Raw genomic sequence first — 26771 nt, 5'->3', positions numbered from 1 at the left:
GGTGAGGCTGGGAAGCTGGTGCGCCGCTCCATAGAGGCAGCACTGTAACGGCCCAGTCACCTTCTCTGCGAGCGTCTGAATCAGGAGCATCATTCTGATCTGGCCCAGTGCTGGGGCTGTCTAAATGTCTCCTACTCGGCTACTTGCCAAGTGCTGTTTTCCCACCCAGCCTTATCGGAGGGGATCCACGTACCAGAAAGAATAGTTTGCCCATCTTGACAGCCCGAGGAATGGTGGAGCTGTCCCACTTTCAGCCTCCAATGCAGGGATCTGGGCATTTCAATCAGCTCAAATAACCAGGAAGGCAAACAAACATGGGTGAGAAAGCCATCTGTGCTTAAAAAATGAAAACACCACTTTCCCCCGGTTCACTTGGTGCTTAGTAGGACGTCTTAAGTAACAACACCACCACTGTGGACCAGCTAGTTCACTGAAGTCCCTGGTGTCCTAGGCTGGAAGCCCTCAGCCTGTCCCAGAATGTACCCAAGAGAGCTGCTGTGACATCAACGCGTTGTTCTCTAAGTGCTATTTATTGCCTCGATCCACGTTGCTTAAAGTCTAGAAACAACAAACATTCATATTTGTGGCAAAACATCTACCTACTCAAGACTTGGCAAACAAAAATCATTAAAAAGAAATAATACAGTACAATGATTATGCTACGTTCATGGCTAGAAGAGAGGTTGTGGGGTTCCTCTTTGAGAGCCACTCCTCAAAGCATTCATTCCATACTCTGAAGAAAACCAGCTAACCAGGCAGAGCATCCACCTGGACCTTCGACAAAACCAAACCCTCCCACCCCCACACTCTTCCTGATGGTCCACACCAGAGGGGCCCATTTGGAACAGGCCATCTGGGCCCCTCAGTGCAGACCCGGTCCGAGGGATTCCGAGTGTCTGGCTCCAAAGCTGGTCCCTACTGGTCAGTGATCCCCCCCACATCCTGTGCAGGATGAGGCCCCTTGCAGCACATGGCCCGAGGGAGCAAGGAACAGGGAGAGGGAGGAGTGCGCGGTCCTGAGAACCCCGGCTTCTACAGTTTGGTGCTACAGCGCCTTTGAAAGCGCTACGCTGGCAGCGGCAATATCAGCAAATCAACAAAGCAGGCTGTTACATGAGCAGGGAGGTAGGCAGTGGGCAGGTAGGTAGGTTGCTATTCAATTACTTGAAATATTAAGTCGCCCAGAGGGCAAAGGCATGCATCAACCCAAGGGCCATCTCCAGGTTTCAAAGTGCATCGAGGTGTGTGTCAAGTCCTCCTTGGCTCCAGACTTACTGCAGAAATTCTCATCAGATGGTGACACCTGTTCTATTGCTCGAAAGGACAGAGTAAAAAGCACCATTCAGTCTTTGGGCTGTCTGCTGGTGACCCGAACGCTCCAAGGATGGGTTCAGAGAAGTGGATGAGTCACAGAAGGGCATCCAACAGGCATCGCTGCTCCGGCCGCCACGAGGGTCAGCTCTGAACCATCAGAAGAAGAGAAACTCCTTTGTCTCCCTCCTGGGCCCACAGCCCATTGCTGGGCCTAGACATGTGTCAGCAGAATATTTTCTTTGTAGCAGAGGAAGCAGTGTGTCAAACATTATTTGGCTGACACGCTCATGACAAGCATCCATATGAGCCAATGGAATAGCCAGGGTTCTGCCAGTGGGGGGGGGGGGGTCAGGAAACTGGGATGGCTCAAAATAGCAATGCTGAGTGTTACCCGATTTTTCAACTTACCATCAGCAAATCTTTTCAGCTGACCTTGGCTTTAAGAGTCCTTACCAGAAAGATTGCTAAAATGGGATAAGGGCCCATAGTTTGTTTGGTCTTTTAAAAAATTTCATTATAAGAGCTGCCCCATCTTATCCGATTTTCTCCTTCATTAAAAAAAAAAAAAAAAGCGCATTGCTTTCTAGATGGTAAGTCACTACTGTCCTCTTTGTCAGGAATTACAGGCTTTACGATGTCATTTGAAATGGGAAGATGGACATGTCATGCAGTTAGCCAATAAGTGCAATCCCTGATTAAAATGTGAGTTCTAAAAGTTCGAAACCGTCTAACTGTTTCCCCAAGGCCGTTTTAACGTCAGGCCTCTGTACCTGGCTTCTTTTGAAATGTATTTTCTCGGTCCTCTCGCGTGCGAGCCAGTGCTGCGTGTCTTGTACATTCACCTAGCACACCTTCACAGGCTTAAGTCAACGACTATGTGCTCAAAAATCTTCGTTTTCCCTTTGAAACTGGACGCAAAAAAGAAATCTCTCCTGTCCGTGGAGACGGCGGTGAAGGAGCGCGGGGCCTGCACGTAGATCTCCTTAAACTTCTTGAACAGCTGCTTCTCTTTATCCCACTGGTAGATCTGCGAGAACGTGTAGTCGCTCCCCAGGGCCAGGTAGTGGTTCTCCTTAAAAGAGAAGGGCTGCAGGGTCATGGCCCCCCGGGACGGGAGAGCCTGCACCTCCACGAACTGCTTACTGTTCCACCTCATGACCCGGGAGTCCCCGATGAAGCGGGTGAGCGACAGGTAGAGGGCGTTCTGCATTCGGAAGCTCTTCACGGCCAGCACGTCTTCCATGTTGGGGATGTCGCCGTGGGGGACGAACTTCTTAGAGCTCTTATTCCACTGCAGGATGATGGGGACCTGCGAGCGGCTGGACAGGATCAGGTGCGACTTGCCGTCTATGTCGACAAACTCGGCGTCCGTGTCCCTGAACCACTCGTGCAGAGACTGGTACGAGTAGAAGCCCTTGCTGTTCCACTTGTACACCGTGGACAGGCCGGCTTTCGAGCTGTCCGCGATGACGAAGAACGTCTCGTCCTCGATCTGAAACAGCTCAATGTCGTTGGGCTTGGAAATGCGAGAGACCTCGATGTCTTGGAATTTCACAAACTTGGTCCAGCTCTCGTCGTATTTGTAAATGTGAGAGCCGCCAAAGAGCTGGGCCACCACCACGAAGACCTGGTCGTCGATGAGGATGGCCTTGCAGCCCACGATGGACTGACCTATGCTCCGGAAGAAAGGAGAGAGCATTAGGGCAGCCACGGTTAGGATGCTCCTCCACAGTGACACCGGGACCCCAGGAACTGCTGGTGGGCAATGTATAATGGGGCAGCGCCTATGGAAACCACTGAAGAATTAAACCATTGGAAAATTAAATGTGGGATTACCATATGACCCAGAAATTGCACCTCTAGATCCTTAGCCAAAAGAATTCAAAGCAGGGTCTTGAAGAGATCTGTGTACACCCATGTCCATAGCAGTGCTATTCGCAATAGCTAAGAGGTGGAAGCAACCCAAGTGTCCACTGATGGATGACTGGATAAACAAATGCGGCCTATCCATACAACGGAATATTATTCAGCCTTAAAAAGGAAAGAAGTGCTGATACATGATACAACACAGATGAATGCTGAGGACATTAGCCAAGTGAAATAAGCCAGTTCCCAAATAAACAAATACTGTATATATCCACTTATATGAGGTGCCTGGAGTAGTCGGATTCATAGAGACATAAAGTAAAGGGCAGCTGCCTGGGTCTGGGAGGAGGGGGAAAATGGGGAGTTGTTGTTAAATGGGTATAGATTTTCAGTTTTTCAAGATGAAAAGGGTTCTGGAGTTTGGTTGTACAGTAATGTGAACATACTTAACACAACAGTACACTTAAAAATTATTAAGATGGTAAATTTTATGCTATGTCTATTTTCCCATAAATAAAAAAATTTTTTTAACCCTTTTTATAAATGGTGGCTCCATAGAAATATGTAAATGCTGGTCACCTGGGTCCCCGAGAATTTAGAGGCAGGTGTACAAGTCAGGAAATTCACTAACACACCAAATGCATTATCTTCATGCTATTCAAAAAGCAATGCCCAGCCGGGCAGGGCTCAGCAGCTGAGCATCGACCTAGGATCCAGGAGATCACAGTTTGATTCCCGGTCAGGGCACATGCCCAGATTATGGGCTCGATCCCCAGTCGGGGGCCTGCAGGAGGCAGCCGATCAATGGCACTCTCATCACTGATGTTTCTCTCTCTCTCACCCTCTCCCTTCCTCTCTCTGAAATCAATAAAGATATATTAAAAAAAAAAAAAAAAAAAAGCACTTCCCAACTTCATAGGGCAGAATGAGGCAAGTAAATGGGATTCTTCTCTTGGATGGGGGGCGGGTATTAAAGGGGAGGAGTGAGGTCTCATGAGCAGGAGAAACAAACTTTAATAAGGGCTCTTGAAGACATTTGGCCTCTTCTGATTTCCAGAGCCAAAGGAGGCCTAGGTAGTCTGGCTCCAGTCTACCCTCCACCAACAACATACCAAAAAGCACAAAGAAGAAAATCAAAATCACTTGTACTGCAAATGCTGAAACAATACTTAATATCTTGATATATTTCTTTAATCATCAATCTATGCTCATAGTCAAACACATTTTTAAAAAATAAATTTGAATTTATAGTATATATACATAGGCTTCTTATAACCTATGTTTTTTCACTTGACCACTATATTGTGAACATTTCCCTATGTTATTTTATCTTCTATAACTAGATTTTTAAATACTACACAGATTCCACTGCATGAATGCACCACAGTTTGTTTAACTAATCCCCTATTGTTGGACACTGCAGTTATTTCTAGCTTTTCATTATTGTAAGTAACATGGTTCCTTGTAGAGAACTCGTTTTTGGAAAACCATCTGGCAGTGTTCTTACATGTTTGCTGAGTCAAACACTGCATACATTTTCAAGGCTTCTGGCTTTCAACTACCACACTGCTCCTCGAAAGCTGCACGGACTCCCCCCCTGCCAGCACGACTCGAGCGTGCATGCTTCTGGTCTCCCTCCTGAACCGCCTGGCGTGGAGGCCCTGCTGCCCAGAGCATCCCCCAGGCCTGGCCGTCTCAGCCGCGGGGCATGTGAGATGGAAAGAACTCATTCTTCAGAAATGCTCCATGATGCCTCTGTCCAGGTGAACACTTTAGCCCAAGGAATTGTCAGTAGCAGCAGAGATCATTGTGCGTGTGTGTGTGTCTGTGTGTGTGTAGCTTAACGTAGGAAAGGGAGATTAGAGACTGGACCATGCTTTGTATATAATCAGAAGGTAAACAAACAAACCCAGGAGAACAGAGAAGAGATGTAGGAAAGAAATATGAGGAGTAAAACCTTGGGGTGAACATGACCATGGGTTGCCCTCTCCCGCTAGAAGAAGGTGGAGAGCTGGAGTTGTCCCTTCTGCATCATGCCCACTGGGGTCCCAAGGGAGGAAGCAGGTGCCCCTTCCCCTCGTCGGAGCTCCAGTCCTACCAGGCATGGATCGAGAAAATCCTGCCCAGCCCTCGCCGACTCCGGGATCACCCCGTGATCAAACAAGATGACAAATGAGGCATGCGTGCCCCGTGATGGGAGACTAGCCCACGCATTCCTCAGTTTCTTCAAGACAAGTGGTTCTGTGGCTGTCCCCTTGCTTATCCATCTGCCGTCTGCCCAGCGCACCGGTGCTGCAAGGCTTCCTTCAGGCAGGTTAGAGTCCAGCTGGCCACACCCCTTTCTGCACTAAGTAGTCCACCTACTTCTGCAAACACCCCCTTCCCCTGCCTCCCCCAGGCCCTTCCCTGCTGGTCCCTGCCATTCCCTATGCTTATAAATGCTGTGGAGAGGTTTTCATCGAAGTCAAAGAGTTAGGGTCTATGGGGAAAGGAGGCCTACCCGTTTTTCGTCACTGTAAAATGGAGACAGCACAGCAGTACGTGTTATGAAGTTATGTGGTTTACAAGAGAAAAGGCTTATAAATCACTGAGTACATAAATGTTAGTTGCCTTCCTTTGAGTGAAAAATTGTGACAATGAATGTGATTTGTGTTTAATGGAAATTCATGTACTAAGGGGTAGAGAAGAAAGATACTTCATTCCATTCAGGTCATCAAGGAATGCTTCCTGTAGGAGGCTGCATTTGAGCCTGGAGACCCAGGTAAAGGGAGAAATATAAGCAAGTGAGGTGGTTGAATTGTAAGATGTGATCAGAAATCAGTAAGTGACATAAAACGGGCAATACACAATAGGCAGGTATTTTGGGACTCTGGTATATACATCTGTGTGCTTTTGTGAAAAAGTGTAAACAATCTGAAGCAGGTAGCTTCCCCTAGTGGTGGTAGGAGGAATGGTAATCCAATACCCATTTTTACCTCCAACCAATAACCCAACATTCACTGAGAATTTACCCAGGCTCTGTGTTAAGTGTTATATACATCACGCCCATTCAATTCCCATGGGCCCAATACTACAATGGCCCCATTTTACAGATGGAATGGGAATTCATGAAATTCCCATTTTACAAACAAAAGAAGATCATGGAAGTTAACTAACTTGGCCCAGATCATCAGGTAGAAAGATCTAGAGCCACTTTATCAAACACCAGTATAATGTTGGAGCTTGTAAACTTAACTACCACTGTTGGGAGTCATTTCTTGGGCTTGGCTATGAAGAGAATCCCAGTGGGCTTCATGCCTGGCTGCCCACCTCTCAGGAGATTCAGACTTTGAGAATGAGGGGCTGAGGAACCTCAGGGAACTAGCAAGGTCCAGCCCTGGCTCTGGCCATGACCACACCCTCTCTGATCTCACTGACCACTTCCTAACCACCACCTAGGTGGCCTCCACTGGGTCCAGGACATCGGTGCCTACCTGAAATTCTTGCAACAGCCTCTCAACTCCTCACTCTCTTTCCATCTCTGTTCCTCCTCCCACAGGCTACTCAACCCAGCTGGACACAACCCAGCACTCTGTGCTGGGCACCAGCCTCTTCCTGTGCAGCCCTCCCACCTCTGCACCAAGCCTGCAAGGATCTGCAGAGCTCTCGGGGTAAATGCCCAAGGCCTTTGTGGGGCCTGCAAGGCCCCGTAATCAGCCCGTCATACCTCTCTGACTTTGTCTCCTGCAACTCTCCCCTGGATCATTTTGCTCATGCCAAACTGGCCCCCTGAATTACCCAAACAGGGAAGATACCCTCCCACCTCTGGACCTTTGCACTTGCTGTTCCCTCTGTCTGAAATGCTCTTCCCCAAGCTCTCCATGTCAATCAAGCCCTCATGTCCAACAGGTCTACCTCAAATAACACCTTCTTAATGAGGCCTTTTCCAGACACTACCTAAAATTTCAATCATCCCATATTCAGCACTCCAAAGCTCCCTTCCCCACCTTTGTTTCACTTCTTAGCATGCTGCTATCTAAGTGTTATATGTGTTACAAATGTTTGTCTTTTTTATTGTCTCTTTCTCCTGTTAGAATGTAAACTCCTTGAAGGTACAGGTTTTCATCTGGTTTATTTATTGCTATGGCCCCAGCACCAAGATTGTATCTGGCTCAGAGTAAGTGCTCAAGAAATCTCTGTGAGTGAATGAATGAATGACTTGAACTCAGGCATGCCACTAGCTGTAGGTGGAGGGCAGTGCCATCCCTTCCTACCAAGGTCAACCTGGGAGAAGGAAGGGATGGGATGCAACAGTGACAGGCACTGGGCTCTGCCTCAGAAGTCACAGTGGAGTGACTCAGGGTGCCTGAGCCTCATCTGTAAGGGTGTGAAAAGGAAGCCGGCATGAAGAACTGCCTGCACTGTGCCTGGCACTCATCGAATCCTCACAGCATCCACATGTGGTACATCTGCCCATTTTGCAGATGAGGAAACTGAGCCTCAGGGGCCACCGTGACTTCCTAGCACATGGCAGGGTCAGGAGTAGAACCTGAGCTCTTTGTAGTCTTGATGCCAGCTCCCCCTTGAACTGAGGGCTTTTGTTCTCTACCTAAGGGCATGCAACCCACAGTAATAGCCCCAGCAGCTGCTGTGAGTTTCCAATGAGACAAACCAGCGCCTGGCACCTCGCAGGCCCACAACCAGCACTGGCAACAAGCACTGACATTGGAACTCCCAGCACTAGAGCCAAGCTTCACTCTGCTCCCACCTCCTATCATGGGGAGAAGGCAGAGGGGCCGGCTCATTCACCCTTCACCTACCTTCCCAGTCAGGAAAGAGAGGGAAGCAAAGACACGTGGGCAGCGAGTCCCTCTCTCGCCTCCCTTTGCCTTTACTGTGGACTGGGTTTGGGGTCCGAAGGCCTCGGCTTCCCTGACAGGTTCACCTTTGCTGCTCTGTGCTGAACGTGCACTTAGATGAGCCAGGCTGCTCTCAGGAATGTGAGCTCAGCACCAGGTGGCCAGATGGCCCAACAGCAACGCAGCTCATCTGAAATGGCCTCTTGGTGGCATCTGCATGTGCATCTCACAGACCTCTCAGGGCTGCTAGATGAGGCTCATTACGACGCTTTCCCTGCCTCTCTCCATCCCTGCACCTGCTGGGAAGCTACTTGGTGCCGGAGAGATTCCTAGGAACCTCCCCATCCGGCAATTCTACCCAGATACGTTTCTCATTGCTACAGCAAAATGCTGCTCTAACTCCCAATCGGGAACCGCTAAAGGAAATTCTCCTGCGGGGTAACCGCTGGGCCATTGTGGTGCTGCTTATAAAGTTAGTATTACTATCAGGTTGCACTTGATAAATGAGAAGTCTGAAAGATTATTTTTTTAACTTTATCCACTTATTTAAAAAGCAAATAGACCATCCATTTTTAGTAGCACTAAGACACTGGGATCCCCTGCCAGCACTGAATGAAGCATTAATTAAGTCTTGTCCCAGAGGCCTGGATTTAAAGAGCCGTGCATCCTTATTTTGTTTGTACTTATTAAAGGGAAGCAGTGATCACCAGGACCTGGCAAGGGGGCAGGAAGAACAGCTAGAGGAGGTACGTGTGTTTACGTGCATTTGTGCATGATCACATGTACATGCAGACATGTGTGCCTGCATGTGTATCTGTACATGTGTGTGCATGTGTGTCCGTGCATGCATATATGTGTGTGCATGTGTTCATTAGCATATTATTTAACAATCCACTTAACAGAAGTCAAAGGAGTCATTTAGCAGCTACGCTAGTGCAGTCTTGGCTGCGGTAACTGCTCAAGATCAAGGGGTTCTTGAGGTGGCCTCTCACCACTCCAGGAAAATGCCTCCCACCACATGCAACCCATCACCCCCTCCCTTTTCAAGGGGATCACCAACAATAAACAGGCTCACCACCTGAGGCTTCTGTTCTCGCCAACAATGGGCCATATCGTGAAAGAATCAAAGAGACAGACGGGGGCGGGCCACAGTGTGTCCCCCACACCTAACTGAGTGAGGGAGCCAAGCGGCCCCTTGGTGCAGCAGAGGACGCTGCTTCTCTCACTGAAATGAGGCCAATACAACACACCTGTGATGTTGTCATAGCTCCGGAAATTCATTTCGATGTGGTCCCACTCCAGCACCATGCAGTTCTCCATGCTGGGCTGAGCGATGGCCACATACACGTCATTCTTGGAGTTGAACGTATCCACAGAAACCGACTGGTAGGGCAGTGTCTGATGAACCACAAAATCTGGGGACGGTGTTTAAAGAGAAAGCCCTGTGAGATCTCCTGTGGGAATCATCAGCCAGCCCGTCTTTCCTTCTTCCCATCAGCGCCACAAAGAGGAAGGGGAGGGCAGGAGAGAGGCAACGCAAACATCAGAGCGCGTATGACTCCGGGGGATTCCAGGAGGCTCTGTGCACAGGGTTAGCAGACTGGATGCACAGCTTCTAATATGGCTTCCAGATAAACATCTCATGGGTTTGGCTAATGGATCTCCATGTTTTGAACACATTTGGTGAGACCTGGCTTTCAAAAAGCAAGCAGAAAGGGTGCCACAGAGCAGCGCTCCTGACTCCACCGTGGAAACTCCTCCGTGAACAAGGCCAGCGGGGAGAACCTCATTCAGGAAAAGCTGTATTTCCAGCCCTCTCAGGAGAGCCCGGGGAGTACAGAAACCCGTTCGGTTCTGCTGGCTGTGGTGGTCCGCAAGCTTGCCTGACAGTGGGCTCCTTTTATCCGCCCGGTAGCACATCCCCAGGCCTGCATCACCCTGGCGGGGAAGCTGCACGGCAGGTTCTCAATGGAAAGTCAGCTCCCAAACGGCACACTGCGTATTTGGAAACCAAACCAAACCTTCGATGTGGTCTCAGAGGTTTATAAAGGCCTCTTATGGGGAAGTTAAGCACATTCACCAGTTCCCGGACATGGCGCAGTGAGCAACGGCTGTGCCTGGGGGCTGGACTCCTGCAGCTCAGCAAGCACTTATAGCTCTATTGCATTTTCAAGCAACAGAGAACCTGTCCAATTTGAGCATGTGCTTGACTCTTACATTTAGTGGGAGATTAACACTCCTCGTCTACACGGCTCCCCTGAGCTACAACTGACTCACTGTATTAAATCTCAGTAGGAAATGCACAATTTTATCAAGAAACAGGGTGAGGATGCCCTCGGATGCTGGGATAGTTAGTGTCTGTGGTAGCTGGAGAACCAACAAAGAAAGGGGGAAAAAGACACTAATGAAGTTTAAGGAAAGGTGTTTCTTTGGCCAGAGAGCCCTGCTTCCTGGCAGCTTAAATGCACCCAGGGTGACATGATGGTGGACGCCTGGCTAAGGAAAGTCACCCCTATGAGAAAATCCTGGCTTTGCCCATCTACTCCCCACACGGTCATATGGGTGCCACTCAAGCCCCACCTCCTCTGCAAAGCCTTCCCTGACTGGTCCAACCCACGGGACTCCTCCTACTCCACTGGACACACAATCAGGCACTGTTGTCTACATCTTGTTATCCATGGCTGAATCTTCAACACAGCGACAGGGGAGTCAGTTTGGAGAATGGGAGCAATCTTAGAGCCTTGAGTCATTTTACAGAGCCAGAAGCCCAGAGAGGGTGCACGTCTGGCCATGGACACACAGCATGGTGTGCCTCCTGAACAAAGTGCTTCCTACGGTCAGACCTAGGTCTCACACTTCTCAGAGCCCCCCGTGGCATGAGCCCATGGCAGCCACTCAGAAATAACCCTGACTTGGAAGCCTCATGAAGCTGTTACACAAGAAATGCAATAAAGGGACAGGCCACTTGGTAGTGAGCAAAGAGAAACAGTGCTGAAGGAATGGAGGCAGGAAAGGAGATGGAACAGCTGAGCAAGTGTTGGAGTGGGAAGTGTGATAACGGGAAGGGGAGGTGGCAGTCAGGGGCAGGAAAGAGGGGCAGGGCTGAGTGAGGGCAATGTGAGGTACTGGGAAGAGCACTGTGCCTGGAGTCAGACCACCTGAAACCACTGCCTGCGCTGGAGACCCTGGGTGCACACTTCCCCTCACAAGACCCCAGTTTACCTATCTACAATATGGGGACAATGACATTTACCTCCCAAGCTTAATGGCAGAGGGAAACATTGGGTAATGTTGGTGGAAATGCCTGCCCTAGGGCTTAGCACATAGTAGCTGCTTAATAAATATAAAATTAAGGCCCGAGAAAGGACAGTCCTCCTCCTCTGTCCTAGCCACCACTGAGTTGTCTCTTGGGGGAGTGTCCATTTTAAAGACATCTGAGGTAAGATACCAGAGCTGAGACTCCACCTTCCTGCTGAGTGTCCTTGGGGAAGTTACTAAACATCTCTGCTCAGTTTCCTCATTGTATATTGTGATTCATACTCACTTAGAACTGCTCAATGCATGCTAACTTTCAGAGGTGTCCCTCCCCATGTACAGTAGGTGCTTAATAAATGCTGCCGGCTTAATGAGTGTGGAAGGGCTGGCTCATTCTGAAAAGTGTGGTGGGGGGGAGATGGGGCTGAACAAATGATGCTTGCAGGTGTAGGGAGAAGAGGGAGAAGCAAAGAGCAGGCTGCCTCTGTACCCCGACAGCAAGAAGTGGCCCAGGGGTCCCACCCCATAAAAAAAGGAGGCAGAGAAGAAAAAGAGGAAGGAGCTGGTGGAAGAAAATGATCCATGCAGCCCGGCTGGTGTGGCTAAGTGGTTGAGCGTGGACCTAGGATCCAGGAGATGGAGGTTCAATTCCCGGTCTGGGCACATGCCGGGGTTGCGGGCTCGATCCCCAGTCGGGGGCGTGCGGGAGGCAGCCGATCAATGACTCTCATACTGATGTTTCTCTCTCTCCATCTCCCTTCCTCTCTCTCTGAAATCAATAAAACCATATTTAGAAAATGATCGATGCCTATGTACTTGCGTACGTGCCTGGGGGGAGGGAGCTCAAATTTAAGTATCTCCTTCCATCTCATCTTAATTTATCTTTCACAAATGACAAACGCACATTCATATGGAAAGCTCTCAGAGAATGCGCAGACTGATCTGACACCAATTTACTAGTGTGCAAGTATTACTGGTATCCCTGCAGAAGCCTGCCATGTCCGCTCACACTGGATTCGGTTCATGATGTCAGTGGGACTCTTCCAATTCCGCACGGCTCCCACTGGAATCAACAGATTTTTACACAGCTATTTATAGCACTTGCAGAAAATAAATTATACATGATGCCTAGCCTATTGGGAGAGAAACTGCACATTAATGCATTATTTCTCTCTGCATTTTCATCAGCCCCGAAATAGGGAGGCTAACAGGACCATTAGGATGCAGAATTCACTCCCTCTAAGGAATTCAGTGAATTATCCACCTAACACAGGGAATCATGAGCAGGTAACAGGGATTTCCGAGGTGGTTAAAAATAGACTTGAGGTGGAGGGTTCTGGAAGGACTGATGAATCTAGAGAGCTAAAACAGTCCAGGCGCTGCTCCGTGGTGTTAATTACACCCCTGTGCCCAGAACAGGATGGTAACAGGACCTTCCTGTCCCTGGAAAAGCAGTGTCTACCTCCCCTCTTCCACCTGAAAAACTTACCCTTTTCCTGAAAATCTGAGCTAAGAGGGGAATAATGCACTAAGAAAAGGTGCTTCTTCCGAAATCTTTGCTGAGGATGTGATAACAGTGCCCTGTCTCTGGGAATGGGCTTTCCCTCTTCCTCACAGATTCCCACCCCAGCCTTTAATGAAACGCCAGAGGACGATGCTCGCTCTGAGCAGGAGATGGGAACCCAAAAAACTACATTCTATTGACCTATATTCTTATGAGGCAGGGACAGTATTTGGGGATAGGTCACAACTTGGCTGTGCCACTTTTTTCATGATAGAAGAAACTGGGAGCAAGAGTCAATTTGCTCATGAGTCTTAAAGGGATAAAACAATAACAAAGACAGAATCATCTTCTCCTTGTTACCAGGGAGTGCTGACTTTCTAAACTTTAACAGGAAGCTTTTTCGAAAAGACATATGTAAGAGAGAGAACGCCCTAAAATGTGTGAGGGGCTCACACTGCCCCATGGATTCTGGGTTTAAGACAAATTTCAGGACCTGGCTACCTGGGTTCCAAGCCCCCTCCATGCCCAGGACAATTCTCAGAGCCTGGGTCATTTTCAGAACCACCCACAGGGCTCTAAGGTGAGAAATCACTTGTCTCAGGTAAGTTATTCCCAGTTCCCCAAGGTCCTCTACAGCCCATGTCATTTATCTCGGAGTTTGGCAAACCTTTCACACATCATGGCCAGGCGTGACTAGAACAATGGAAAAGCTGCTAACTTTACCTGGGGGTTTAAAGAACTCTCCAGAAAAACTGGAGAAGAGGTAGAGAGGAGCCCCAAGGAGCTTTGGTTTAGAATTTCATACCCAATGGCTTTGCATGCCACCTCTTGGAGCAAATGTCATTGACCAGGCCTCTGATTTATTGCACTGCTCCCCAGTACAGCAAATAGCCTGCGAGTGGCCTCACTGGCTAACGGGCACCTGCCAGTGACACAGCCGAATAAGCTCCTGTTCAGTGATGAAAGACGAGGTCATTTCCATACGATTTCAGGTTTGCTCTCAGAAAAGAACAGGACTTGTAGGGCCCCTTATTTACAAAGACATAATTTTTACTTTGTGTTTGTTCATTTAGGCAGCAGGGCCAGCCTAAATGTGATCTTTCATTCTTAAAGTTCTTTTGTCTTTTGAGTCTCTGTAACTATTTTCTGAGTTCTCATTCTTGCTGCTCCCACCGATATGCCTTGAAGCCCTGTAGATATCAAATCTCAGCCTAAATGCTTATTTTCCTAAGTTGATAAGCAGGTTTCACACTGTGGACTGATCCTCTCTCCTTTAAAATCTGGCGTTAGAAGCTGCAGCAACTCCCTCTAAGCTTTCACATGGAGACACTCACCTGCTCTCTACAAGATGTGTAGAGAGTCAGGGCAGTTTGTATTTTAATTTTATCTTTATAGCCTGAAACATGGAATCAAACTTTTTTTCCCTCAATGTGAATTTTTTCTTTTGACAACTGTAAACTTACATTTCTACTCTGCCAATGGTTATAATTTCCCTAGTTATCACCTCTTATATGGAACTATGAACCCAATTTATAGATTTTAAAGTCTGGTATTTATTACTTAAGTTTTCAATAAAATTCATATAATTCAATCAAGAGAACAGTAATTTAGGCCTCTCTGCACTGGCTTTCTGTGGAAACCCAAACTGATCTGAAAATTTTTTTATGTCAAACTCACTCTTTTAAAAAAAATCTTTAGAAAAATTTAAATTTTGTAAAGACCAAAAAAAAAAACAAACAAAATATCAAAATTAAAGCCAGTGAAATTAACAAAAATCTAAACTGTTGAGATATTTTCCTTACCACATCAATACATATCTTTTAGAGCTTAAATTTTGCCTAAAATACTTTTGACAGAAAATGCTTACACCTACTTTTCTCCACTCCCTGTTGACAATCTGAAAGAAAACAAAGGGATTTTCCTAAATAACCGTCTTCGGTGACGGAGGGTCTGAGTACCTGTGGTTGTGCATTCGTAGTCAAAGCTGGTGACGTCGTTCAGCTTCTTCTCCTGATATTCCGGGGGACCGACGCACAGCACGTCGGACACAGTGGAGTTTGTCATCTTCAACCACAGATACAACCACTTGGCTTTGCAGTCGCATTCAAACCTATTGCCCCTTAGATCTCTAAAAATTAAAATGAAATACAGACACAGGGAAACGGGCATGCCTGAAATGTCTGGGCAGTAAACATGAGACTCCAGAATTATTAACATCTTGATATACTTAATACCCCCAAAAAATGTAATGTAAAAAAAATTTTGTATTTCATACATCCTATTTCTTCTTCTCATCACTGACTTTATTTAATAGTCTTCGGTGCCTACGGTTTTAACTGTACGGCCTAGAGAAAGCTTTCAGAGCTAACATACCACCATTTCTCCAAACGCTCCCAAAACTGTCACCAGGCCACGCTGGACAAAGGGGAACAACAACGGAAGACCACCACCCAACACAGGTTCGCACAAACAAAAACAGGTCATCACAGGAAGCTGGTTTTCACAAACACAGTTGAAACGCTAAGATCTTATTAAGCTATATCCAGTAAAAAGTGACAAACACTAGAAGGTAAAACAGATGGATACACTATCTCCAGGAAAGAGCCTAATGCTACGAAGTACCTATATTTTAAAATGGCACAATCCAACCCAATACAGACTCTATGCTGCTTCCCAGTGGGCACGACTCTCAAAGATTTTTTAGCTACAACATAAAAGAAATGCAGCAAAGGGGGAGAGAGAATTTAAAGACACGATTAACTGGGGCGCAATGACAAGCAGACATCAATTTTATTTTCATCACTTACAGTTCAATCAGGGAGTCTAAATCACTGAAGACATCTCTTGGGAGTGCTTTTATGTGGTTATTGGCCAAAGAGCTAGAATAAAAAGTAACATTTTAATGTGGTTATTATCTTCATGGCCTATTACTCTGAAGTCCCTTAAATAAAGTAATGATTTCAAACAGAGCTCTAAACGTCTTCAGCACAGTGTGGTTCAATTTCTGGTTTTGGTCATCGATACTGAGATAAAGAGATGAGTTTAATTATACAAAAATAACATTATAAATGCTGGAGTACTAGTAAGTCTTGTGTTTTGTTTTTAAAACAAGTATTTACTAAGCTCTTGGTATACATTTGTAAACCTCAGGGAGTACTCGTGCTTCTCAGGATAAAAGCCAAAGTCCTTCTGATGGTGTGTAAGACCCCCTGTTGTCTAGTTTACCTCCACTCCCGCCTACCAACAGGGCCACATCTAAATCGCCCAGATCCAGCTGCACTGGCCTCTGTTATTCTTCAGGCAGGAGGAGCCCAGTCCCAGCTCAAGATCTCTGCACTTGCTGTCCATCTGCCTAGAATGCTCTTCCCCCAGATACCCCGCGGCTCACTCCATCACCTCCTTGCATCTGTCCTCAACTCTCACCACCTTCCCTGACCTCCACGCATCTCCCTCCCCTGCTCTGCTCTTCACTGCACAACCATGACTTGGCTCACTATGCATTTTATTTATCTACTTGTGTATTGACTATGCATTTTTCCTGTATGTAAGCAACATGAGGAAAGATTTCTGTTTGTCCGCATCTGTATCCTCAGCTCATAGAACGGTGCCTGGCACACAGTAGGTGCTCAGTAAATCTTTGTTGAATGAACGAATGATGCACTAAAATGACAATGATAAAAATAAAAAATAAAAAAGATGTAGAGTCTTGTGCCAAGAAGTTCCCTAGTGGTCCATTTAAGCAAATTCTATCACTTGTGACTCTAAGAAAGCACTTAGTAAATATGCTTTTACCTAAACACCCTCAACTCTAACCCTGGCAATAATATAAAACCTCAATGAACCCCATTCAGGAAATGAATAATGGTGATCAGTGTCATTTTCTCTAATGAAGGTTGACCAGAAACCATGCTGCATTTTTGCTCTTAGTGTTGAAGCACTTTCTAAAACGTCCTAGCCCACCCCATTTCCCAGAAGCGAACTCAAATGAGCACCATCAACTCTTCCTCGGATGAGTCAGGATTTTGCAGTGCCCTGTCACCATCCTGCTAAAGATGAATGTCCACAGGGCTGGGCTGCTGATGTTGAAAGATGCTGGGTGCTGAAATGATGTACATCGAGCCTGTGATTTCCCCCAGGCATTGTGCTCTGATATGATAAGAAACTGATGGCTACTTTTTTTTTCTTTTACACATGAGTACAAATAGCAAAACTATAAATGAGAAACATGTAGGCAATTCATCACCAAATATGTAGAGATGGATATATATACATACATATATGAAATATATATAAGAAATTAGCCTTTTATAGCATCATAATGACCCATCCCAAAGAGAAGAATTAAAGAAATGAGCGTTCTTCCTTAGACTCAACTTGAGTAGAAAACTTTGAGCCCAGTTGTAACCAACCATTCCTGCTTCAAGATACTAACAGAATATGGGGACACCCCTTCCCATCTAGATGACCACAAATGGACTAAACTACCATTTCATCTATTTTTAAACCTTTCTTTCCTAAGTGATTTATCTGTACATTCTTAAAGATGTTGGAAAATAGACCAAATATGTAATCAGACTGAACATACTCTAGAATAGCTTTCTGAAAAAAGAACATATTTGTTTGGATTATTTTTTCTGGTTGATAGTTATTTGATCTGAAAAGTAAAGTACAAAAATTTTTAGCTAATTAAAGGTTCTTTTTTTTTTTTCAGCTAGTTTTTTTTTTTTTTTTTAGTTACTTGAAATGTATCATATTAAAGTGATAAGAATATACAGATGGTCAAGGCCAAAAAAGCAGACTGTTCAGCAACCATTCCAAATGCTCAATTTGGATTTCAGAAGCTGAATTATTTAGATGGACCATCCACCCCACACACACTCAGCGCATAACATCTCATTCTCCATTTCATTTTATCTACAAATTCATGGCACTTACTTCATTTCTAAAACTACTTAACAGCAACCTGTCCCTTGGGCTTTCCGGGCCTGCCGAAAACAACTGTCCTAGATTTTACTTACAGGTTGGCACTGCTCCTCAGGGCTCTGAAACCTGACCATGTTTCTTTACATATAAATGTGACCCTGCAGGTGCTGGGAAAGTTCATAAAAGATAAAAATCAGATACTTAAACAAGTAAACTCCAGATAGTGATTTCCTTCATCACAGGAGTGAACTTTAGAGAGCTGATGTGTGATCTTTACTTAGAAGTTTACAAAAAAGGGGTGGGAGATGGAAGGATCAGTTCATTCTTAACAATGTATTAAATGTTTTAATGACTATATACTTCTCCAGCCTGGAGGAGTCCACTTTAATTTTTTTTTTTTAATTCTTACCCAAGGATATTTTTTCCATTGCTTTTCAGAGAGAGTGGAAGGGATAGAGAGAGAAAAAGAAACATCGATGTGAGAGAGAGACATCAATTGGTTGCCTCCTGCACACACCCTGACCTGGGCCAGGGATTGAGCCTGCAACCAAGGTATGTGCCCTTGGCCAGAAATTGAACCCAGGACCCTTTAGTCTGCAGGCTGATGCTCTAACCACTGAGCAAAACTGGCTAGGGCTGGAGGAGTCCACTTTAAAAGTCACCTGACTTGCCCAGAAGTAGTCTATATGAGAATTCTGGCTCAATAAGGAACCCACTGGTCAACTGGTGAATCAGAAAGAATGTCCTGCTGGCTGAGCCCTGTGCTAGATGCTGGGAGAAGAGCAGAGCTAATGGGAGATCCTGATGGGCCCTCCCCTTGGGGCTCTTTCAGTGCTGCTGGGGAGATAAAACTATTACCCATGAAACAGCACCAACCAGCATGGCCTTAGCCCACAGTAAAGTGCTGGGTGTGTGGAGCCAATCGGGAGGGCTACAGAGGAATGAAGGGGAGATCAGAATGGCTCCATGTGGGAGATAGAACTTAACCTGAACTTTGAAGAAAAAGCAGATTCCAGGAGATCACAGGCAGAAGAAACAGCATCCAGGGCAAGAGAAAGGATGTGAGGGAAAGCCCAGGAATAGGATGAGTTGGGTATGCCTGGGAGCCCCCTGAGAGTCAGTGTTCTGAGGACATTTAGGGAAATGAGGCTGGAGAGCTGGGGAGACGGGGCCCTTTGGGGGCTTGACTGTCATGTGGCAATACATGCTGGGATGAGTGTACTAATGTATCCGATGCACTCTGGACCCAAGCAGAGGACTGCTTTATTCCCTCTGCATGCACACAGAGAAGGAGGTGCCTCTTACACATATGCACATTTAATATACACACATAGTTCTGTGTGCAGATGCACAAGCATGCACACACAAACTCATATGTACACACACGTAGAGAAGTCCATACACCCATGGGGACACATGCGCAAAGCCATGCAAATATACATGTACAATACCTGCATGTTCTCACCTGTTTTCAGGTGAGACTACAGCCAACTGGTCAAATGAAAGTTGACATCTAGGCTAACTCAGTCACATGGACTTTGCTATAGGTTCACAATCTGCCCAGAGTTTTTGCTTAAAACAAAGTCCCTCATTCCTGACTTCTGGGAACTGGGTTTATCTGGCCATAGCTGTTCCTCTCCAGATGTCCACAGCTGTCTGCATAGCAGACCCTGTCTGGCCACCGAAACTGCCAAGGCTACCAGCAGTCCATGGAGAAAATGGAAACTGCTTAATGAGTGGAGGAAGGGATGTCGCTGATAATGATAACAATGCCACCATACCTTGAGCATTTCCCCGGCTGGTGTGCTGGGTGCTCTGCAAGCAAGCATTAACCACTACGTGCGGCAATCCTCTGGGCTCAGAACCATCGTCCCCATATTAAGTATGAGGAAACAGGCTCAGCAAAGCTAAGCAACAGTAACAAGTGATGGCCCTGAGATCTGAACCCAAGTCTATGTGACTCCAAGCCCATTGTCTTAGCCTCTACAGGAATGGGAGGATTCAGAATCTAGGTTTAATTTGAAAAAAAAAAAAAATCAAGGCTTTTACAGGAAGAAAAGTAAACCTAGAGCAATAATGCCAAAAAGAGTGGGTGCTCTCCAGGGTGGCTGTGCTCAGCCAGATGTTTGGGCCTCCCGCTTCTGCCCCCTCCTCTCCTTACTCTGTGAGCTTGAACCCAGGCAGAGCTTCTGCTTGGTAGGATTCCAGAATCCAGTGCTCGCTGAGCCAGGTGACAGACACCTTTGCCTACATCAGGGTTGGATGTAAACTATTATCTCTTCAGATGCTGTATCAGTCAGGGTGACACATGCTAAGGGTATGACCGCTCCTGCCCGACACCCCACTCAAAGCCCTCCAGTGTCCTTACTTCTCTTTTTACCGCACAGCTGACTGTGAGATGAGACATGTCATCTTCCTCAAATACCAAATATCTATCACACACATGGGACCTGGTTCCTGGCTAGTAAATGGCTCCTACCAAGACAATGACGATTTTTACATTTTCATAAACGCAGGCCCTATTTTTTCCAGTTTTCTACATTTGCTAAGTGTGAGCACTTGCTTCATTCTGATATGCCAATTCAAATCAATTTGTTTAAATTTTTTTCTCCAGAAAGCTATTAAAAATCCCAGAGAGCTTAGCTTAAGCTGCCGATTAATCCAACATAAAAGAAAAAGCTATTTGCATTCAAATTCAAGGTACCACAGAAAATGTCTCTATTCCATTTTGTCCTAATTCTGATCCTCCATTCAACATTCTTCTAGGAGTCGTGTAAGCCTCAGCTCCTAAAATCTGTAAAATAGGGACTCACAGATCATCGTGAAAGGTACGAGAAGAAGGCTCACTAAGCACCCAGACCTGTGCCTGGCACAGAGTAGGTGTACAAAACGTGTCAGCCTCCTTCCCACCTCTCCACCACTCACAGAGGCCCCTCGCAGCTCGCAGGGCTCCCTACGTGACAGGCGTGGTCCATGACGACAATCCAGAATGATGGAAAATACGACCAAGACCAGCGCATCTTTATTACCTTGGGCTGGTGACTGATCGACAATACAGAAACCTCTAGGGCAACCTGGAAATTAGTTTCACTCAGATGCTGTTACACGGACAAACAGTCAAGAGAAAGAGAAACACCAGGAAGCGAATCTTATTTTACACCTTAAAGGACTGACAACACTTCTCATAGGACTTACAGGTGGGTCAGGTCACGGAGGCCACGGAAGGCATTTCTTGAAATGGTTTCTATTTTGTTCCCTTCGATGAACCTAAGGAGAACAGCAGGATAATTAAACTGAGTTTTCTCAGCTTGACAGCTCTCAAAAGTGATATTGGTATGTTTCTGGAATAAAATCTACAAGCGTGGCCATGAGTGTATGTCTGCGCTCTCTGCGGCAGCAGCGTGGATGTCTTGAAATTCAGGGTGGACAACACGGGGAGAAGCATCGTGGGGGAAAAGAAGGAAGCACTGGGCCCGGCAGGAACGTCCACAGCTCCCAAGCCGGGAGGCGCGCAGGCCGCGGCCGCCTCACGCTCCCAGCCTGCCTGTGCCGGCTTCCTTGATAACCTTGTCCCTTGAGGGGAGCCCGTTATTCCACGTCTCCTTATCAAAGTTTTTGCTGAGGGAGAAATCCATTAAGCTTGGCTTCTGGCAAACTCTGAGTTCATCGTGTCCTACACGGTCTAACGTCTGAACAAATGGGTGGCGGGCAGGGTCCTCTCTAGGTCTCAGAGGCGCCGGGAGGCAGGAAGGAGAATGACACTGAGTGTGGCCAGGCTCCCTCCTCCGCGCCGAGGCATCTTAGGGCTCGAGCAGGATCCCGCGTTAGTAGAACTCCAGCCGCGCTTTAGTGAGAAACACCTGCACCACGCCCAGGCCCTCGGGCCGCAGAGACCTGCCGCCGGGCTCAGGCGTCACACTTCTCCAGGTGGGAGAGGGCCGTGATGAGGGTCCAAGGGAGGGGCTGCGCGACACCAGGCCGTGGGTTAGTGAAATCGTTCTTGATTCCTGCCCTGAGACCTTCCCGATGCCTGCTTTTTAAAAACCAGGGGTCTATTCGGTGATAGACTTCAGTGTAAACGGAGCTCACCCCCTCCTCGATCCCCTCGACAGTGAGATGAGCTGCTCAGAAGAGAACACAGGTGGCTTCACCTTCATTCCCTGCGTGGCCTGTTCACGTGCCCTGAGGGAACCCAGATGGACTCAGTGCTTCAGTGCTCCCCATCTTTCACGTTCAGTGTATATTATCACAGCGTCACGAGCGCACACGTATGATATGCACTCGGGAGCGAGAATTCCAGAAACATCCTTCCTGAGGCCATAAACTCAGAGCAGAGCTTCCTCAGCTGCAGGATGCATTTGGAATCCAAACATCTACCTGTTCACCTCAGATACGAAAGCAGAGACAAGGCTTTCCCCCCGTCCTAAGGAAATCCCATCTGATAGCCGGATTGATATTATTACAAGTTACAAAAGGCAAGGGTGAAAGAACTGAAGCAGAAAAAAGACAAGAAAGGGCAGGAACCAGAGGGAGGGCAAAGCTCATTGCTGGGGAAAAACTGCACATCTGAAAAGGGGAAAATAATCTTTTTTGAAAAGAGAAGAAAGAAAATTAGACCCTCGTCAGCAGTGAACACGAGATACTGTAAGCAGGACATAGGGCAGCTGAATTAAAAACATGAAGTTGTATTCCCATATAGGGACACTTTATTTAAAAATAAGTAACCCTCAGAATCCTTCAGCTTCATTTCTGGTTGATCAGCAAATCCATGCCTAGTTATGAGAGGTAAAAATATCCAACACAATTTCCAATTGTGCTTACTACATGACAAATTAAATGTCAGCAGAAAATGAATGAATATCTTGCCTTCTTTGTTTCCTTTCCCCCCTTTGTCCCCAGGCTCCTCCTGTCCCAGCATGTGTATACACAAGTAAACTATAAAAGGTCAGTGCTGAAAAGAGAATGGGGTTTTCTTGTTTTCTCCACCCCTAATTTCTGTCCAAGAGATGCTGTTCGGCTTAGAAAGCAATACAGCAATTCCACTGATGTACCAAATGCTCAGCAAACACACAAAGCACAGCACTTACAGGTATTCGAGATGAAAAAGTCCAGCAAAAGCATCATCCCGGATGACCGTAAATGAGTTAGAATTCAGCAATCTGAAAATAAGGGACAGGTTTCAATACAGAGATATAAAACTGGAGTCCCACAGTGAAGCTATTTCTGTTTCTTCTCCTATGTTCTGATCCATGGGCAAATATGGGCTCTTCTCAACCTAAGACTTGCCCATTAGATGCACAACCCAACTCACAGATGCTGACAGAAAATGGCAAGTGGAACCCCTTTGGCCAGGTCTTCTGGTCATCCCCTTTACTCTACCCTTTCTCCCCTGTGGGTCTCAGTAAATCTGACCTGAGGGCTGTTATTTCAAAACATTCTAACGCCAGCACAACTAAACAGCCAGGGAATGCTCTGTGATGCACAAGCAGTCATGGAATTACAGATCTAAAAGGAGCTAATCCAGCTCCATTTTTAGAGAAATCTAAGCCCAGAGAAGTTAAGTGACTTTACCAAAGTCACACAGCTGAGACCAAAAAAAAATTTTAAACCTTTCTACTATATCATACATTTCCATGAGGAATGATTTTTAAAAGTTTAGGAAACCTTCAGAAGACTCTTTATCACCAATAGTTCTTTTATGAGTCACCACCTAAGTCTACTTGGTAAAAGTTTATATAGTTTATATAGTTACCACTGAAGTCTATTAGGTAAAATACCTAAAGCTATATTCCCATCATATGGAAAGTATATTTTAATACAACTAGAATTCCTAAGAAATATCAGAATTTAATGTTATCAGTGCATAACAAGAACAAAAAGATCAATATTAAGTTTACTTGGGATGAGTAGTGATTTCTGTTCCATTTCTTCATATTTTGCTTAATTTTTATCTCATCTCAAATTTAAGAAACCAATACAGATACAGAGAGTGAGCTATGTACTCATGACTTTGCCTGTCATTGATTTACTTTTTTTTTTTTAAATATATCTTTATTGATTTCAGAGAGAGGAAAGGAGAGTGAGAGAGAGAGATAGAAACATCAATGATGAGAGAGTCATTGATCGAGCCCGCAACCGGGGGCATGTGCCCTGACCGGGAATCGAACCCCAATAGCCTGGATCCTAGGTCGATGCTCAACCACTGAACCATGCCCGGCCAGGCTGATTTACTTTTAAAAGCTGCTTTCTGGACATTTCTTTTCAAACCTGAACTGACCTGGGCAACAGAGCACAACATAGGACTCGCCAAGAGGGGCCGGGATGCAGAGCAGTTACGCATATGGCTTAGAATTCTGGCTGTGATTTCGAGCAACTTACTTAACTTCTCTGAGCCTCAATTTTCTCATCTGTCAAATGGGGAAATAAAAATACCCTCCTTGTGGGGATAATAGGATGATTAAGTAAAATGTTGCACGTAAATGCAGAGTATGCTTCCCAGCAGTTTATGCACTCACTCAACTAGAAATACTGCTATTTCCAGAGTAACGCTGAGTTTAAACTGTAGGCTTTCTCTTAAAGTGAGGGGAACAGTTCATTTAGGTGAAGCTCTGGTCAAAATTCAACAGAACCACATTCTCAGTTGCCAGATGTGGGGTTGGGATCCACCATAAGGTCCTTAAGGAGAACATGTGCCAGGAGAAGGAAAGGGCAAAGAGCCGTCAGACCCAGCTTGGTGGGAACACCACACTCCAAGTTACCACGAAGTGCCAGCCATGATTTACTCACGAGCTTGAGTATTTTAGGAAGAACTGATATCCAAGACGCAGAGATCACTCCCCCCCCCCAGGACCATACCCCCAGGCCCCCCATTTTCAGGGAGAACTTCCTATACTCACAGCAGCTGCAAGGAAGGCAGATGGGAAAACATTCGGTCCTTGATCTCGGAGAACGTTCCATTTACCAGGCTCCTACAGGCAAAAGAGGGACAAAACGAGGCCTGGGTAGTCTGAGAAGTGCTGGGCAGGATGGGCAATCAGCCTTACACTCCCCCTGTACTTCAAACGCCTCCACTCCCGGATGAGCCTTAAACAGCTGGCCAGGGGCTTCTCGGGGCAGGAACCAGAGGAGTCAAGTTCATGTTTCAATGAACTGGATCAATATGAAAACTAGTCTGAATAACAGAAACCTTTACCATCAGTCTAGCTCCTTCCACAGACGTTCTCTCCACCAGTTTAAATCAATTCCCACCCCTGCTTCCTCTCTACTACAGGAAGCCCTGGCTGCAAATGGATGATTACTCCACCTCTGCCCATGATTCTGTTTGTGTAGACACAGCGTTAATGTTGGCCGACGAAACTCCAGGGTAGGATTAAGCATTCCCCTTGGGAGCCCATCTCTGAAAGACACTCAGAGCACTTCTGATTAAATGCACTTGTGAAAGCCTTGGGGAAAACTCAGAGACACCTGAACTTGAATGTGCAGTGGGAGGCAATGCCATCTGCCAGATTTAACGGTCAACCTGGGTGCAGGAAGCTTGGCTCTATTACTGCACCAGGTCCCCCATCCTTTCTGCCCTCAGCAGGACCTCAACACGTGATTTCAGAATTACCTCAGTTAGCATGCAGATAAATTAAGCAGCTGCTGGTCTAAAGGATTTAACAAGGGGAATTCTAATTTCTGGAATCCTCTGCGTCCCCCGATTTAGCAATATTAGGAACCAAAAAGGCCCTCTTCGCCTGCCAGCCAGACTCCTAACTTTCTATAAATGCAAACAGGAAGCCCTTCACTCCTGGGTCCTGGCCTCTGCGTCTTGCCAGGGGCAGGAGGCAGGCCAGTGTAGTGCAAGAGGAAGTACCCTGAGCATAGCAGCTGCGCCCGGGAATTCCCTGCCTCTGCCATCGAGTGGGCTTCCCCTAGCACCCTGGCCTAGAAGGAGGGAGTCATTTCAGCGGGAAACGTTTCCCAACAGTAAAGATAATAGCCCAGTAGCCTCACAGCCATTACAAGAGCTGGTCACGTGGCTGGAGTCGCTGTGTGCGGGCAGGTTGAAAGCATCTCTTAGCAGGTGGATTAATGATGAGGAGCCTTTTCCCATCCGTTCCTCCAGCACTGAAAACGCAGCCAATATAATACTGGTGTGGAGAGGGGGCGAGAAGCCCTTGTGGACGCAGGGCAAGAAGTCAGGCTGACTTCCCGCACTTGACCACTAGGCTGGGTGCCCCACGGGGTCAGCGCTCTTCCAGGCCACCAGGGACAGCCCCCACTTCCAGAGGCCCTATGACTTTACCAGGTTCTACCCAACCTGAACTGTGGAGAGGGTGGGGTGAGGCCACGGTGCGAACCACAGCCCCAGACCTGAGGCGGGACAGTGAGGCCTCGCCCCTTCCCGGGTGTACTCACTCCAGCCTCGCTCACTGCACATACACGCCCATAACCAACCCCCCCCCCCAAAAACCCCCCAAAAAACATACACACATCCTCTCAAACTTTAATGCATCTCAGAATCACCTGGGAACGCCCAATGCAGACTCCAAGGCTCCCCTCCAGAGCCCCTGCTTCACTGGGCGCGGGCCCGGGAACCTGCATTGGCACAAGCTCCCCAGGAGGGTCCGACGCAGGTGGCCCGCGGGCCACACTTGGAGAAGCACTGTTGCCGGGACTTGCCGGGCCTCTCAGACTCTGCGTCTCGGTTCCCTCCCTCCTCCCCGGGGCCCCAGACTCCACCCACGTCCCACAGCGCGCCCCCACCCAAACATAAAGAAACGGGGTGAGGAGTGGGGTCGGGGGGCGCCGTCCCAACCCCAGAAGCAACTCCCCGGCGGCCGCGGGCGCAGGGCGGGGCGGGCGGGGGCCGGAGGGGTCCCACTCACTCACAGGGAGCTGATGTCGCCCGGCACGACCCTGGGCACCCAGGAAGAGCCCACGCAGATGATGGACTCCTTGGTGCAGCTGCAAGTGGTGGGGCAGCGCGCCAGCCGCCTCACCTGCGCGCTCGGCGGGACCCAGCACGCGGCGCCCAGCAGCAGCAGCAGCAGCCCCGGCGCCCCGCCGCCGCCCCTCCGCAGCGCCAT

The 26771-nt window shown here is 47.3% G+C and overlaps 1 protein-coding gene across 1 annotated transcript; it reads right to left on the bottom strand.

Moving 5' to 3' along the window:
* Window positions 1-511: 511 nt before the first annotated feature.
* LGI2 (leucine rich repeat LGI family member 2) lies at window positions 512-26771 on the bottom strand. Its single transcript, XM_087827986.1, has 8 exons — window positions 26575-26771; window positions 24597-24668; window positions 22788-22859; window positions 20896-20967; window positions 15585-15656; window positions 14736-14905; window positions 9269-9433; window positions 512-2985 (listed from the first exon to the last, which is right to left on the bottom strand). The coding sequence occupies exons 1-8, from the start codon at window positions 26769-26771 to the stop codon at window positions 2168-2170; spliced, it is 1638 nt and encodes a 545-aa protein (XP_087684112.1). The 3' UTR covers window positions 512-2167.

This window comes from Miniopterus natalensis, chromosome 1 (assembly GCF_054644295.1).
Source record: "Miniopterus natalensis isolate mMinNat1 chromosome 1, mMinNat1.hap1, whole genome shotgun sequence".
NCBI classification, from domain to species: Eukaryota; Metazoa; Chordata; class Mammalia; order Chiroptera; family Miniopteridae; genus Miniopterus; species Miniopterus natalensis.
This window is presented reverse-complemented; position numbering and strand designations above follow the sequence as displayed.